Genomic DNA, 16,657 nt, shown 5'->3' with positions numbered 1-16,657 from the left:
AAGACCAAAGAATTCCACCCAGCACAAGCAAAGAAGAATGGATCTACAACAGTCTGATGGCATGACAAGACGCCTGTGTGACTTCAGTGACCAACGAGAGCTCAGGCACCAACAAAAATCCCAGCTTTTAGTGCGGGCTGCCATCTGTTCAGAAGATTCAGCCAAAGAGGCTGAACTAGAACGTGTTATTTTTTAACAGTTAAAAATATACAATTATTTTGGTCATGAAAGGAAACAGCATCGGGTTTCAGATTTGTAACATTTGTCCCACAATTTTCTTCCCCGCTGCTTTTTATTTGGAAAAACTCACCAAGTCCAGTTACCACCATTGCTCCTAGATCAGCCACGTAGTTCCCTTTGCGAAAGGTAGCAACTCTTCCTCCTACTCGGTCCTTTTAAAAGCACAATATATTAAACTCCCTTAACATTCAGCAATATAACTCACTTAAGAACCTCAGCAAAGGAACACCTGATCTCAACTAATTTGCCTAAGTTAAGGAATAAAATGTTTAAGCTGCATTTTTTAAAAATAAAAAAGGAAAGAAAAAAGATGCCTGACCTAATTTGGACACATTTAACTGTATCTACAGTAGGATTTACTACAATTTTAAAACGAATCCTAGATTGTTACATACTAAATCCCTTCCACTTCCTACCACAAAATCCAATAGATACATAGGAAATGACACAGCCATGCTTGAGAAAACTAAATTTTAGGGTTAGAAAAACCATCAACCCATTATTTATATCTATTCTCCACAGAAAAGCCAGCTATCAATCAAGAAGATAACTACAAATCAACTGCCCAACTTCGAAGCAGGAAAAAAAGCTTTTGGTTCTTGACCCACACTACGGACTTAAGGATAACATACATTTTCCTACCATTTTAAATGTAACGAGGAAAAGAAAAGACACCTTTCCCTATTCTCAGTCTAGCTAGCAGGGTGATATTGGAGATAAGCATCAATTACAATTGGGCAAAGATCCCAAACAGCTGCCAATCCATATAAAAATTTAAAGTTTTATTTTTAGTAATTAAATCAGCAATTCAGAAGATTATAAACTGTCTAAAGGTTACAGAAAATGAGTGGTTGCAAAGAAACTATCACCTGAATCACTGAAATCATAATGCAAGAAAACACCAGACAGCCTAAAAAAATAAAAATACAAATAAATACAGACTTTCAAGAACAGATGCAGCAGCCTAGAGAAAAATGACTGAACAATTAAGTCTGCTGCACTCTCCTTTGCTCTAGTTGTATGGAACCTGTGGAGCACAGAGACAGCAGCTCTGGCTCCCCAGCAACAACAGCATCAGGTCTCAAAATTAAGAGCCTGAAACGTTTCTCTAATAAAAAAACTTAAGAAGATTATTTTAATCTGTGCTAGAAAAATGTCAGAAGTAAATATACAAAGGAAACTGAAGTCAGGAAATAAAACATAAATTCCAATTTAACTGGTGAATGGATTTATTTTAAATGTGTATCACACAAAAAATAAATATGTAAATACATATATGGTATCTATATTGAATAATATGTAAATAAATAAAATAAATGTAAAACACATTATTTCAAATGTATATCAAAATACATATTTAATGTATTTTAAATATGTATTTATTTAACATGTGTATTTTAAATGTGAGAAAATGAGCTATTCTCAATTGATTATTGATTAGATTATATAAAAAACCCTTTGACTTTAAAAAGAAGGAAATTCCACTTACAAATGAATATAAAAGAACACTATTACTGGAATCAGCTAGTTCACGCACTACAAAATATAGCTCTGTATAACTTTAAAGCCTCTGTGAAGCAGGCAGTAATAAACAAGGAAGGCATTAATGTAGATGGAAAAGATGCAAGAAAAATATCCTGCCTGATGTTGTACAGCAATTCGAAACGATTCTATTTAATGGGCAAGTTCTTGAAACACAGACTTCCATTCTGCTTTCCAGTGAAAAACCAGCTCCAGTTAATGAAAGGAAGAAGATTACAGCCTGTTACCGGTGCAAGCATATGGCACTAGCACCTGACTTTACCTGTCCACCCCTGAGAAAGCACTGGCGAACACCGAGTAAGAACAGGTTTCGTACGCAGCAATACATCCCAGCTGGCTGTAACTACACACACGCTTACCCATCCTGGGCACGCTGCTGGGATACCCAGCCTCATCCTAGTACTGAATGTGGTTACTGGAGAAGTTTCCGCGTAGAAGTAAAAGAGCACAGAAACCCATACCCTGGCTTCCAGAACTGTGACATCCATTCCAAAACTCTGCAACTGGCGAGCTGCTGCCAAACCAGAGACTCCAGAACCGATAATGATCACCTTTCCGGTCTTCTTGGCTAAAGAAACGGAAAAATAAGCTACAGGCTCCATCTATGCATTAGCACATTGCAAGCAGTCATGCTAAAGTTGCATTTAAGAGATACCAAGAATAAAATACAGCTTTCTTATCAGTTGTTCTGACAGAAAAAACTTTAACAAAACAAATACCACCAAAATAAATCTGGAGTAATTATGTGCATAATATGGCAACAGTAAAACACTTTGCCATTTCTCTCAGTGAGACAGGTACAAGAAAAATACAACAGCAGCGCATCTGTGACAAGGAAGAAAACAGGAAGAAAAATACTTCTGAAGGACAACTGTTTGAAGAAAATGATTCTTACTACTGTGGGACAAAGTATCATAGTTTTATTTCTTTCTGTGCCAGAAGAATAAAACCTAGAAAGGACAGACAAGTTCAGCACTTGTAAAATTCAAGCATCATAAAAGCATGTAACAGATGCAGTATGGTATTCTTTTTCTGTCTTTTGTTATTCAAACGAGGAAAAAGACAACTTATTAAACAGCGACAGCCAGTCACCAAATTATCTACAGAAGATTTGCAAATATTTTCCCTCTCAAAGTGATTTACTTAACACAAGGCTTCTCCATGCCAAAATAAATACCATGAACATCTATAGCCAGATGGCTTTCCAGCCCTTTCCCCCCCACCCTCAGCATGGCAATCCTAAAAAAAAACACTCAAAAATTTGTCCTAAGAAATCACAGAACATTAAAACAAAACTCTAATTAGAAACAATTTTCAAGTTTCTTACTTGGAAGGGGCTTCACTCTTTTGTAGATACCAAAGTTGATTAGACCATGCCGCTCCAGATAGCTGTGTACTCTGTGAACAAGCACCGTATCACCTAAGAAATTGTAATGTTTTAAAGTTATTCTGTACGTTCGGCAGCATGTATGTACTAAAAACATATTCACAAGCATACAGAACACACCAGCAACATTTTTATCACCACAGTAATTAACTATTCTGCAATACTTGACAGTGTATCTGCGTTCATTTCAGCATTATATTCTTCTTTAATTACTTTCTCTTTATGGCTCTCCTCCATCCTTTTCTACTTTATTGGGATCTTTTTTGAGAAGGGTGGCATGGCCTACATTTGCACGCAGTATCTCCTTGCTCTTTTGCTGCCTTCTCTCAACACAGCCCTCATGTTCAAGCTGCCTGTAACTTTTTAATGCCTCCCAGAAAACTTATGCTCAAGAAAATCTCACAGCTGCAAACTATCATGAAGTTATAGTGAACCTTAAAAGCTGCATGAGAATTCACTCACAGGGAAGTACTGTAACGACCCACTTTTTACCAGCTTTTTTGAATTCTGCTAGGGATATGTTTCTTTACCAGACGAATGAACCCTAACAAATCTGAAACATAAGCATACTGCAATCCCTATTCTGTACGCGAATGCTCACAGAACAAAAGGACGCATCTGAAGTCCTCTCTTGATCCTGAGTAGCTTTTCCCCAACTAAGACTGAAAAACAATTGCAATGATACATAAAGTATGGTTTTGGCAGTAAAAGACTTGACTTACTATTGTAAGGTGCTTCTAATTGTTGGATAGTTGCCTCAAATGTCAACTGAATCTTTGGGTTATCCAACCAGAGCTGCAGCTGTATTTAAACAAACAGTAAGACACATTATATTAAGCAATACCAAAGAGATGTTTTCCATGTGTGTGTGTTTTGTTACCAAATACATTTAAGGAGATGAAACCCTCTCATGAGTTAAACTCTGGCATTGCTATCCAAGCCACACTGAACTTTGCCTTCCAGTGTTCTTCAAGGTGCATCAAGTTAGCAATCTCCCAATTACAGACACAAGAAAACATACACTGAAAGAACAAAAGCTACAAAATAGAAGTGCCAGAATGCCTGTATGTACAGCCTTCCTTCCACCTGCATGCTAAGTGCAATATGTGTGATATTTTAATTGGACATACAACATCCCCCCGCAGCTGACTCTTCAGCATCAAATTTCACATTATTTTTGTAAAAGCTACAGAAGTACCTGTCGTCTTACAAAGTTTATTTATCTCAGACTTTTAATCATCTAATCCATCTTTCACCACTGATGTAAGACACTACCATGGACTACACTGGCCATGCATACACAAGAAAAAACATTTAGAGGACAGTTACAGTTCAAAAACCAAGCAGGAAGAGCTGCCTGTGAAATATTAATTATGTCACTTCATGCTAGAAAAAAAAAAGGCGGCACAGAATAGATTCACAGCTGTTTTCCCAACAGAACTCCTACTTCATGGCACGGACAGCAACAGTTAATAAATAACATTTTACTGTTCAATGCCTAGATCTAGGTCATACAGAGCATCTCCACACCATTTTACATTCCAGAATTAGTCATTTATTTGGGTATTTCTCTACAATTGCACTACCAAACTTCACAGCTCCTCACAGATACCAAGGTAGAAATCATACAAGTACAACGAATAGGCAAGATTATGGAGGAATTTCCATATAATTTGGGAAGCCAGTTGAGGCGAATTTCATCTTTAGCACGTAACTTTCTTCTACTCATTTTCCAAGTCATTTCAAACAATGTTCTGATAGTTTCCAAGTGTGAAACTAACCATTTTGTAGTACTAAGTCCTGTAACGTTAAGATTTCATTCTCGGTTGGAAGAGTGAAAAGCCCACAATCTGTACTTTTATATATAAATCTCTATGTGTGTGTATATATATATATATATAAAAATTACTTCCATTATTCACATCAGTTTACTTTTATTTAAAATTCATTTTATCTGCTATGTTGTCGCCCAGTTACTCGTAAGTCTTTATCTTTTGTAGTTCTCATTTTACTACCCAAAATAACTTTATATGTGCAGAAAATGACCATTTCTTTACAAATTCTGATTTTTAGACCCTCTATGAATACAAAGAACAGTGAAGGCCTCAGAAGATTTTAAAGGCTTCAAACCACAACTGCCCTGCAATATCATAACATTATTTATCCTACAGAATCTGCTTTGTAAATTTTTATTATCTGCTTTAACCAACAGTAATTTACCAAGAGCTTTTACTGCTTTGGGTTGTTTGTTTGTTTGGGTTTGTTGTTTGGTTGGTTTTTGTTTTGGGGTGGGGGTGATTCACATAGATCACATGAAGCGGATCTCCTTTGTTCACTTTGTCATGAGTCCTTTAGAAGAACCTGGACGGACTGAGATGAAAGCTACTGTGAGCCTTCCAAAATAAGTTTTTACTTACAAGGTCATTCATTCAATTCTTGATTCCATTTGTTACCAGGCAAACTGGAAATACCAGACTTACTAGCCTAACCCCTCTAACCTCCGGGAACTCTGGGTGGTTTTGTCCTCGTCAGTATTTTCAAATCCCTTGGTACCGCACACTGCAGTTCACAGCTCTTCCTGAGTTCTGCTGAGCACTGGGGTTTATATTACCATCTGCTCCATCTGCCGTTTTACAACCTCTGGTATCCCAACCGGAGAAGATCCCCTCACAACTCCCTTGGAAAGGGGCTCCTGCTCAGGAACTGAGCTCTAAGTTCCTCCATAGTGAATAAGGATCAAAGACCAGCAATGCAGCTTTGCTAGTGCTAACCCTTTCCAAGCATTCCTTTAAATCCCAGTCCGTTATTAGTTTCAGTGGAAGGCTTTTCTGCTTCTAATGTGTTTGTAAAAGGATTACTCACCATCATTTTGAGCAAAATGTTGTTCAAACCTTCTGGCTTGACTTGGTCTGTTTTTATGCATCTCATGACTCCCAAAAGTTACAACTTAGGTTTAATTGGAGGGAGATTTCAGAGGAAAACAAAAAAATCACACTCTTAGCACAAAGATGTCCACCATGCATAAATTTCAAATAACTTCTTTACGTTATTAAGCATTGGGTGCTACCATAGTTACACACTGTGATGCCCTTTGATTGTCTTAAGTCTGTGAAAAAACCTGCATGATACATAAGGTGTTTTATCTTTTAACTATGGTAACAAAGCAATTTCGGAAATATTTCTTGCTTTCATACTGTTAATTTTTCTAACATGACTTAAGTTTTCTAAAACACTCTTTTTTAAGTACAGGTAAAAGCCCTGAACCGTGTTTGTGTGCCAAGGAACCTAAAAGCACTGTCACAATTTAAAAGCATCATCTGCAAAAGCTACTACTGTTTAAGTTTTATTAAGGTTTAAACTTCAGGCATGCTTGCCTGAACTCAAGTGAATCAACTCCCCAGTGAATTATTTGAATATTGCCCCCTCTTTCTCTATTTTAAGTTGTAAGGAAGTTTTGAATTGGGAAGAAATGCTACAAACATTCAGAAGCAGAGTTTCATTTCTTTACTATTACGATTTCTTTTATGAAATCAAAGCTGGCAAAGTAACTATTTGGTTCTCAGAGTAAGCCACATGACTGGCTTGATGTCTCAATATTACAGCAACTGTGTGCTATGCAAAGTGAAAAAACCCCACAAAAAGCTGAGAGGTTTGCCGTATTCTAAGCAACAATGTATTTGATTATTATTTTTAAGTATTCCACAGAGACTTCTTTAAGCTGAGATTAAGTAATAGAGCATTTGCAGCAGCTTTCTGTTTGTTTCCTTTTTAAAAGCTGTATTAGCTGAATCATGTCGTTTTGATGGTTGGTAAGACTGTGTTTTGGATATTGTAAATATACTACAGATTCGTCGTGCTGCCTCACAGCATTGCATCAATCAAGAACTGGGTAACGCCTTCCCTAGCAACTTGAAGAGTATGATAGGATGCCAGAAATGAAACCCCACCACCTCAAAACCAACAAACCTTCCAACTGTTACGACACGAGAACTGCCAAGAAGTCTTTATAACATACACAAACATCCTACCCTTTTTTGATCAATACTTTCACAATAAACTTACGGTGCGGTTCCTGATGTACAGAAACACCTTCTGAGTCTGCTGTGGCCCACTGATTATATCAGGGAAGCAGGCAGCTTCTTGAGATGTCATACGGTCATGGGGAAGTCTACTCTGGAAAGCGGCACCCTCCACACCTACAATAAAAAGACAAGTTGTCTACAGGCACTGCAAAAGGAACTGCCAAGTAAGTATTTTTATACCACCCTTCCTAGCCAGTGCACCTAGCCATGAGGTGATATAGTGGCCAATTTTGTATCATACTTTTAGTCCTTTTACCTACTTCTGCAAGACATGGAGGTTCCCAAGTCAACAGTTCTTTGCATTACAGGTATCATCTAGGGTTAATGAAAAAGCTTTACTACAGAGGGAAAACAAAACAGAACAACCCTGAAGAATAAGGGGAGCAGAGGCACATATCAATATAATATGTATTATTTCATAAAGAAAATATATAATACCAATAAAACATAACTGCTTTAGATGCTGTCCTCCATTTGTATGGTTTCCAGTTTCTACCACAATATGAAAAACGTTTCTGAACCCATTCAAAGCCAAAAGATCTTTAAGATACAAGCACAATGCCTACAGTCCCCTCTCACCTGCTTTTCAAGGTTTCATGTGCACTGAATTCAAGCTAGAGGAAACCGTCTTCACCTCTCCTTTTGCATATTTTATACATTCACAACAGGCAGTGAAATGAAATACAATCCTACATGTGCTCTTCCTATGCCTCCTCCTCAAGTGCTGCCTACAATCAACAACTACAGATTTCTGACTTTTCCTTTTAAATGCTCCACATGTAAAAGACTAACATTGAACATATACATGAAACATTTTCTTTATGGAAAGACTTAATTCATAAAGGCACCTGTATTTCTATCAACCCAAACACTAGCAATGGAGTAATAATACAGTACTCTAATACTATGTAATAATGCACTCTACATTCCTCAATCTCATTTGAATGTTAGCCTATAAATAAAGCAACAAATCAAGACACAGCTACATAAAGTGCTACAGCACGAGTGCAGAAAGCAAATCTTGCAAGCACAGTGAGCAAAATGAAATACTGAGATGGGAAATACAGCAAGAACAATATAAATCTTGTACGTCCTAGAAAGTGACTTAAGATCAGGACAGACAGGAGAGGACGTTCTATCTGGAAAGATACAAGCCAACATATCCCCAAGGGGAAAAAAAAAATTACAGGTAATGCAGTAAGAATAAGATCCAATGATGCTGAAACTGGAATTGTTCAAAAGATTATAATAAATATCAAAGATAACATAAGCTTGCTGTGTGTAACACTAACAAAGACAACTGAAAGTTTGAAGTTCATGTGCAGAGAGAGGTACACGTCGCTGTATTGAGGAAAGGAATTATCTTCTTTCAGTTCTGGTGCAACTACACACACCTTTAATTTTAAGCATTTTTACAACCCAAAGGTGAAGAAAAAAAAAATTAAGCACGGAAATGGTTGTGAAGCTAAAAAAATTCATTCACAAGCAAAGATTAGAAGATCTAACTGTGTGATGACTCAAGGTAAAGAAAACTGTCTATAATAATTTACAGGAATTTTACAAGAGAAAAATAGAGGCTACAGAACACTGCAAGAAAGTAAAATAAAATTAACAACAGGAAAAGCTGACACACCCACACCACTTCTTGACACTAATATTTAGCTATGCGAGAAGTTCAGCTTCTCCAGCAATAAACATCCCCCAGCCCTTTTGTTGTCCTTCAGTCTAAAATCGGACCAACTGTGTGAACACGTACATATGCTAAACTACGAACTCCATAAAACTGTGCCTGTAAATCAAACCAAAGTTACCAAATCTCTGATACTTCATTCATGTTAACAAACTTTAATTAAGGTTCTAGATCATCAAGCGTTAGCAAAAAGCTCACTCAGTAGCACAATTTTCGGAGAATGGCCAGTTAAAGATTTGAAACGCTGAGCCTCACTCCATCTTACAGGCTTGTACTAAAATGTGTGTGCCTTCTCCAGGTATCTGCTAAAAAGCATTAACTGTCACGCAGTGATCAACTACCAGGAAACTCTCAGACTTGGATTTAAGGCAATCCACCAGTTTCTTGAAAAGCTTTCTGATTTATTTCTTCAAATTGAGAACCCTGAGAAACTGGCGCTCCTAACAGCCTTGGAAAGAACTCCAAGGTGGGGTTTTTTGGTGGTTGGTTTTTTTTGCAACACCACATGTCTTCTATGGCAATACCACCCCTTGAAAATCAAAATGTCGGAATAGGTCCGGATTAGCACCAGTATTTAGAAAAGACAAAAAAAAAAAAAAAAAAAAGAAAAACAAAGAAAAAACCCAACACACAACCCCCCCACCATAATAAGATTTAACACCAGAATTTAGAAATAGCTTAGCTGTTACTAGCGAAGATCTCATTGTATGTGGCCCAACCAACAGAAGATCCTATAAGAACTAAACGTCCTTGAATTTACTTCTGCAACTACACAACTCAAGGTTAAGTCATGTTCAGGCTGATTAAATCCAACCGACCCCACACCCTTACTGCTTGTGGTTCACAAAAGCAACACTTTAAAGGGAGCACCGGTTCAGAACTACACCTGCTTTCCTTGGGGCAGGCAGCTCTTTCGTGACTGCAGGAATGGCTCTGCCTGGACCAGGTTCTCATCTCCTCTTCACATACATTCGCACACACACTTGCCACTTCCTGACATTCAGCATTAGCAACTAATGTGTTGAAGTTTCGATTGTCTTCCCTAGTGAAGAAATTTTAAGGGATGCTGCTCATTTAAAGACTTACTGAAACATGTGCAGATGAAGAACACTCTGAAGGTAAGCTTTTCGGCTGCTGAACTGCTGAACTTTAACAACTGTTAAAGCATACCCTCAGCATATATATAAAAACCAAAATATGCAGAATTTCCAAAGAGCCAATGCCTGCCTAAAAATGAAATCGGCAATGCATCATTAAGCCCGTAATCTATAATAATCAGAAATTCTCTGCAAGTGGCAAGATCCAAAACATAACTAGGCTCCTTTGCTTAGAACAGCAAGGATGTACTCTCAGATGAATATCTTGAAGTTATATTTGCTCCAAAAAGAGCAACTTGGAGGTACAGAATAGGTTTTGGAGCCTTCAGCTCCTTTGCTTAAAACCCTAACCCTCAATCCTCAAGCGAGAGCAAAAGTGGCAGGGTTGGAGGAAGATTTTCAGTAGCACTCTAAGTACTTAAGAGTAAAGACACCAGTTCTGTGAATTAAGCAATAAATGTATACTGCTAGCATCAGTACTTAGGTCAAATGTCAAATGCAATTCACAATCCAGTCCACTGAGAAGCAGACTATGAATCCCCCCAACAGGTAAATCTCCTGGGCTAAGCGCCGGCACCCAGCTCAGACAGACACCCTTTCAAAAGAAAAAAACAAAGGAGCAAAAAGGTACTCCACACTGTTTCTTCAGCAGATTAGAAAAAAGCTCTACTGTGCTGAAGCCCAGGGCTTTCTGCATCATTCTACGTTGTAGAAACTGGCTAGGTAAGAAATGTCTTTTTGCAGGTTTGGACTCCTCTCAACCTGGAGAGGAGTGGAGGGATGAGAGATCGGCCTGAGGCATTTCAACATAGGTTAGCGTCCTTTTCCACAGTTGGTACAGACCTCAACTGAAATCTGAAAATACCCCTCACTTTTTTAACAGGTGGGTAAACAGCTCCTGCATCTCCTGCTAAATTCTGGACAACCACACCCATGCGCACTTGCAAGCATCAATCCCTAACTTGGCGGCTCTTGCTACTAAGTGGCAAGCATCAAATGCCACCCTCACCTGATGCTTGGCCGTCTCCATACCCTCCAGAATTGTCGTCTTGAAGTCCTCCTGCTTGCCCTGTGGAAGGAAAGAGGAGAACTGAGGGACCTTACTCCATAAGTTAAACCATACTGGACATAAAGGCCCGGCAGTTGGCGTTTTAGGTATTAAATTTCACCAACTAACTAAACCCATTTTCTGAGAATCCCATCTTCTGGAACCTAGATTCAGGGCATCGAACTCTGTGGTCTTCTAAAGAATTATCCATGTTACTGGAACGCTTTATATCAGACTTTATGGGAAATAAAGAAGTACACAATATGTAGCATTCCTGGTGGCTAAATACGTATGATCAACTTAATGGCTAGGATTTGAATAATAGGATTACATTTCTTACTGCCAAGATCTGGTGGATGGATAGCATCAGATTCTGTGGATCTCAAACCATAAGAATTTGATAATCTCGCCCTTGGTATTCCCAAGTCTCTCCATGTGCAAGGGGATAGTTTGAACCACTCCGAAAAGCCTCTTTCAAGAGAGCCTTGCTTTTCCCCGCCCCCCCCCCCCCCATAAACCCTTCCTTGACACTTGATGATGGAACTATTTTTTGAAAGGCTCAGACCACTTATTTTGGCTTCAGTACCCTTGACACACCAACAGCATTCTAACTATGTCCACGTTCGAAGCCAAGTACACATCAATACCACTGATCAGGGATGTGATCAATACCCAGCACTGAAAGACATCAGTCTTCCAATGTATCCAGGGCTGAAAACATGAGGAAAGGCAAAACACTCATTTGAAAGATCCGAGGAAGTCTCAAAATTACCTTAGCCCGCATTTAAGTCCTAAACAGCAGCCTTGACAGGACTACAACAACCAGGAGCAGGGCATTTCTAGAACAGAGATGAATACAGCTGCAGTGTCTGCAGGAACAAAGCTAATACAGGTCACCTCGAACACTGCTCATCTTCACAGGAGATGCTAGCTCTGAGTTTAGCTCCTAAGCGTTACTCTTCCAGTCAGATGTTTGCCTGAAGTCTTGTCACCTCCAGAGCGCAGGACGCCGTTGAAAACTCAAAGACGGCTGAGCGCTGTTCAGCAGCTGCACCTGTACCGAGGCTCCTTCAAACCAAGTGCTCCAATAGTCAGCAAAGTTTGTTTTCTAAAGTCCAAACAAACCCCCACTGAACAAACCGCTGAGGTCAAGTTAGCAAATTCAACAGTCACTTCCTAGAGCACAACTGCTCAAGGTGTCACCTCCAAACTGGGAAGAGTAAGGTCTAACCTGAGGCTGTGTTCACATGCACAACTACTCTTTAGAGTTTAGGACTGGGTGGACAATTTTGCCAGAATGTTATCTGAGGCTCTCTGGGGACACACTAACTTAAAAGAATTTCATCTGAACTACAAATTTAACTCCTAAAGCAAGACACAGAAAGCAAACCAAGCGTTTTCATACTTTGATAACCTGGATTAACATCTGGAATGTTGTAAGATTACACATCTACAGATAAATAGGAACTGAAACAAGAAAGACATTTTCACTCAGCTACAGTAGAGGAGCAATAGTCAGTACTTTTACATAATCAGTCTACCAAAAGGGAAGTTCAGAAACTTACAAGAGAGACTGTGACAAATAATTGTCTTCTGACAGGCCTCAGACAGAAGACCCAAAGTTGGGATTCTATGAACTAACATATCTGAAACAGCAAGAGAATACTCCTCACTTCATCTACACCATGTACTTTGCTGGGAACGTTACAAGACCTGCTTCCATTCTGGGAGAGACTAACACAACTCAAACATTAATATTTACACTCCACCAGTGGCCATAAATTTGCAGGAAAAGTTACGAAAACCTTCCATAAGTCAAGAAATTGAAAAAATGCTGAAATCAGCCTGTGGCATTCGTTATGCCTGAATCAGCAGTCACAATGAGTACAAGGGATAAAATTGCTCTTGGTTTACTTACAAAAAGAAATCACTATTTTCCTCGTCTGTTAGTAACAGCTAAGCCATTTTCAACGTTAAGTCAAAAAAAAAGCATCACTGTTACTGCTTGCTTGGATACCATTCTAAAAGCTACCCAGTCTAAGTACTGAAGTGTGGAAACAAGCCCTGCTAGTAGAGGTTGCTTCTCCTCCCCCATAACAAAGTCATGTTCCAGCTGCAAAGGAACAAAGCAGCAAGCAAACTGCTGATCCACGTTAACATCAAATTATTGCAGCTGAACACAACATGTGCAGCAGCGGAATCTGCCGAAAGTCTCAAGGTAACACAGTAATGGACCATGAGCTGAACAGCAACCAGGAAGAAGGTTTAAAAAGGAGTCCACTTCATACAATCAACAATAGTCTTAAAATAAAGAATAGTAGGCACATGATTACCATCAAGTACTCAATTTAATTAGGAAAACACATAAAGCCAGAAGAAAGACAGAGGCAGAGCACCACTACGTTTGACTGTTCACTTGCCCTTAATCTGGATGATCTTCAGTCTCAAACTTCCTTGGAAAAGAGCAGCTAGAAACATAAGATTACCACAAAGTAAGAATACTGACAAAACTAAAAAGACAGAAGCTGGTAAGGAAAACATTCAGGAAGCTATATAAATGAAAATCCAATTTGGTGAGGGCAAAGAAAAAAGATCCTTAGAGGAGAAAAACAAAAAGAAGCAAGGTCCTTAATTTCAAAAGGGATATGGGCAACCACCACCAATGTCATTCAGCACTGGAAGTGAGTTTGAAAGCTTTTTGTTATCAGACAATATTTCTCAAGTAAAAAAGAGGGAAGATACTTTATAAAGAAATTATCTTAATCATGAAATACTGTTACACCTTTTAAAACTGCTCTGCGATAACATCCAGTAAATCTTGCAAATCCAGACTATAACCATCTGCATAGCCAAAACATCTGGAATTCCCCGCAGCTGAACACATTCATGGAACCCACACCAAGACCACTGTCACCTGAAGTGTGATACTTAGTAACCTCCTCCTACTGTAAACTGTCTGTGAGGATGGACTAATGAAATACCAGCCACTGTCACTATTACATTTTTAAGTCTTTTCAGCACAAAAGGTCATAATCTATAACGTGACAGCTTTATACATCTGCTGCATTACCTATGTGATTCCAGGCTTTAAACGTACAAAGGAAATTATTAAGGTCTGCAGTGAGAATAAATTAACATTAATACACAGCTAACTTTTTGGATATTGTTAAATTTTCAATACTAATCCTGGTCTAATATTACTGTCCTACTTAATATTTCTTACTGAACGCTTGTATTTTCACTTCAAAGGAGTGACAAAGAGAGAAGACCTCAGTTATAAACACTGCTTCTATATACAGCAGACTCCATGCCTCTTACTGCTAATGGCTGTTTAGATTAGAAGTTTCAATGCACCTCAACAGCCATATGATGGCTCAACAGCATAAGATGACCTGACGCTCTCGATGCTTGCATTAATAAAGATAGGGAGATCCACCAACGTATACAGTTTCAAGACTAGCTACAGAATGACAACTGAAAATCTGTTGTCTTCCTACATCACTGCTTCATACATATCACAGGATTTCTAGGAATGAAGAAAGGATATGACAACCTGAAATCGACTTATTTCTAGGCAGCTGAATAGAGCTTGTTTTAAAATTGGTTATATTTAGACTACTAAATATAGTGCTTGCAAAACAACTGCTTAACAGACTGTTGTGTGTATAAGACAGCATGAGTCTATCACTGCCTATCTTCCATGTTTATTCCTTCATGGGATAAAACACTAATTCACTGATTATGCCTCAAACTGATTTCAATAATCATTCTCAGAGGCGCAAAATGGCATCTGAGAAATATCAGAAGTGTGTTACTATTAGGTCTCAAGGATTAAACCCTAAGTCTAAGCTAATTCAACAGTGATCATAAGATACTTGCTTCATTACACCTATTAAAATTCCATTTTTGATAGATCAGCTACAACTAGGGGTAGGGAAGATTTTTATCATTGTAAGTACTTCAGTCAAACAGATGAGCTATAGCATTCCTGCATCAAGCCAGGAGCCAACAGCCACAACTGAAAAGAGATTACAGGGGCAAGTCCTAAGAGATAAAACACAACTGTGGCTTTTAATATATTTTCTGAAACTGAAGATAAGTATGCACAAACTGACATCTCAAACCTGCCAGCCAAAAAGAAGCCAATTAAGAGGAGAAGAACTGAAGACCAGCGGTTATTCATATCAGTCATGAAGCAGCCGAAGTTTACCTACTACTAGATTTCAGCTATTGCCTAAAATCAACTAGCACACACACCATCTCATGAAATCTCTCCAACAGCTGAACTTTGCAAAAGCATGATTTTGTAGATAGTAAAGTGATAGATCAACACCAGACCTAACTAACGGTGGTAGCTGTAAACACAACAGAGGTAAAGAATGGACAGGGTACTGCTAATACCATACATTTCAAAAGATGCTTCCTGAAAAGACCGATCAAAAAAACCTTTCCAATGTAAAGTGAAGCTTTACGACTCTGTCAAAGGTAATGAATGAGGAAAGCACTAAAATTTAAGCGTACAGTATCCAACCAGAACTTGATTAGAGCTATAGTTTAAAGCCACAGGAATCACTGTAGATTAAATCTGTTCTCCTGCACAGAACCTCCCCCAGTAAGTCTAAGCTCTGCTCTCTCAGAGGAATAAGTGACTGTTGGTACATGAGCAGGTGTGGCAGCAAAGTGCCAAAGAGGCTATTCTGGTCAATAAGCTTCCAAAGACAAGTCAGTAAGGATTGTAAGCATCTAGTATGAGAGGTCTGATTTAGTTTAGAATTAGATCCTGCATATTCCCACCTTTATCAGGCTGCTTTTCTGAGGTTTTCCCCTCCTTCCACATATGGGGCCAGCAAAGAAAACACTGTAGAACAATCATTCAAAACCAGATCAAAACCAGACACGGGATCCATGATGCTGCACTTGACCCGGCTTAATTTCTGGCAATAAAACAGGTAAGTAGTGTCTGAGGAGAAGGTCTCTCTCTACTCACCAGATGGCTCTTCTGGCTCGCTTTCATTCTCTTCTTCTGCAGGAGCCGGTGGAGGTGGTGGTGGCAATTTTTTCTCTTTCTCAGCTTTAGCATTTCTTTCTTCTTCAGAGTAATACTCATCTTCTGACAGGTTTGCAAGAGACTCATCCATCTCTCTATACTCCACCTGTAAAAAACACAATAGAGGATAAACACACGGAAGACTCTTTTAAGTCTCACTACTAAAATGAACATTGCAAGCACAGAATTACTTACAGCTCAAATAAAAGGCCTGAGTTACCTTACTCATTCTTACTACAGTCTCACCAGATTATAAAACTTTCAACAGCTTAACAAGTGCCATGTTTTTACCTCCACTAAAAAAAATAATTGTTTTCTGTACCTAACTGATGGATAGTAGGAGCTTTCCAGTCATATTGAGCCCAGTTTATGTGTATTTGCTATATGATCGTTCAACCTTTCTACTTTTCTTCCCTTCCTTCACCTCCCTGTTGAAGTGAGGGATAACAAATTGCCTCTGTGTACAACCCATATATTCCAACCTGAATTCCAGTCAAATGTGGGTGACCAAAACTGTACACGAG

At 38.7% G+C, this 16,657-nt stretch overlaps 1 protein-coding gene across 2 annotated transcripts in view; it reads right to left on the bottom strand.

Annotated features, from left to right (window-relative positions):
• Window positions 1-16,657, bottom strand: part of KDM1A (lysine demethylase 1A) — a 36,657-nt gene that overhangs the window by 17,294 nt on the left and 2,706 nt on the right. The window contains exons 2-8 of one of the 2 annotated variants that reach the window (XM_080380695.1): window positions 16,074-16,239; window positions 11,048-11,107; window positions 7,232-7,365; window positions 3,892-3,970; window positions 3,110-3,202; window positions 2,244-2,350; window positions 311-392 (exon numbers count right to left, since the gene is read on the bottom strand). In XM_080380695.1, coding sequence (XP_080236821.1) covers window positions 311-392; window positions 2,244-2,350; window positions 3,110-3,202; window positions 3,892-3,970; window positions 7,232-7,365; window positions 11,048-11,107; window positions 16,074-16,239 — 721 coding nt within the window. The remainder of the gene's footprint in view (window positions 1-310; window positions 393-2,243; window positions 2,351-3,109; window positions 3,203-3,891; window positions 3,971-7,231; window positions 7,366-11,047; window positions 11,108-16,073; window positions 16,240-16,657) is intronic. The other variant, XM_080380696.1, reaches the window with a different exon arrangement.

Source organism: Falco punctatus, assembly GCF_963210335.1.
Source record: "Falco punctatus genome assembly, chromosome: 3".
NCBI classification, from domain to species: domain Eukaryota; kingdom Metazoa; phylum Chordata; class Aves; order Falconiformes; family Falconidae; genus Falco; species Falco punctatus.
This window is presented reverse-complemented; position numbering and strand designations above follow the sequence as displayed.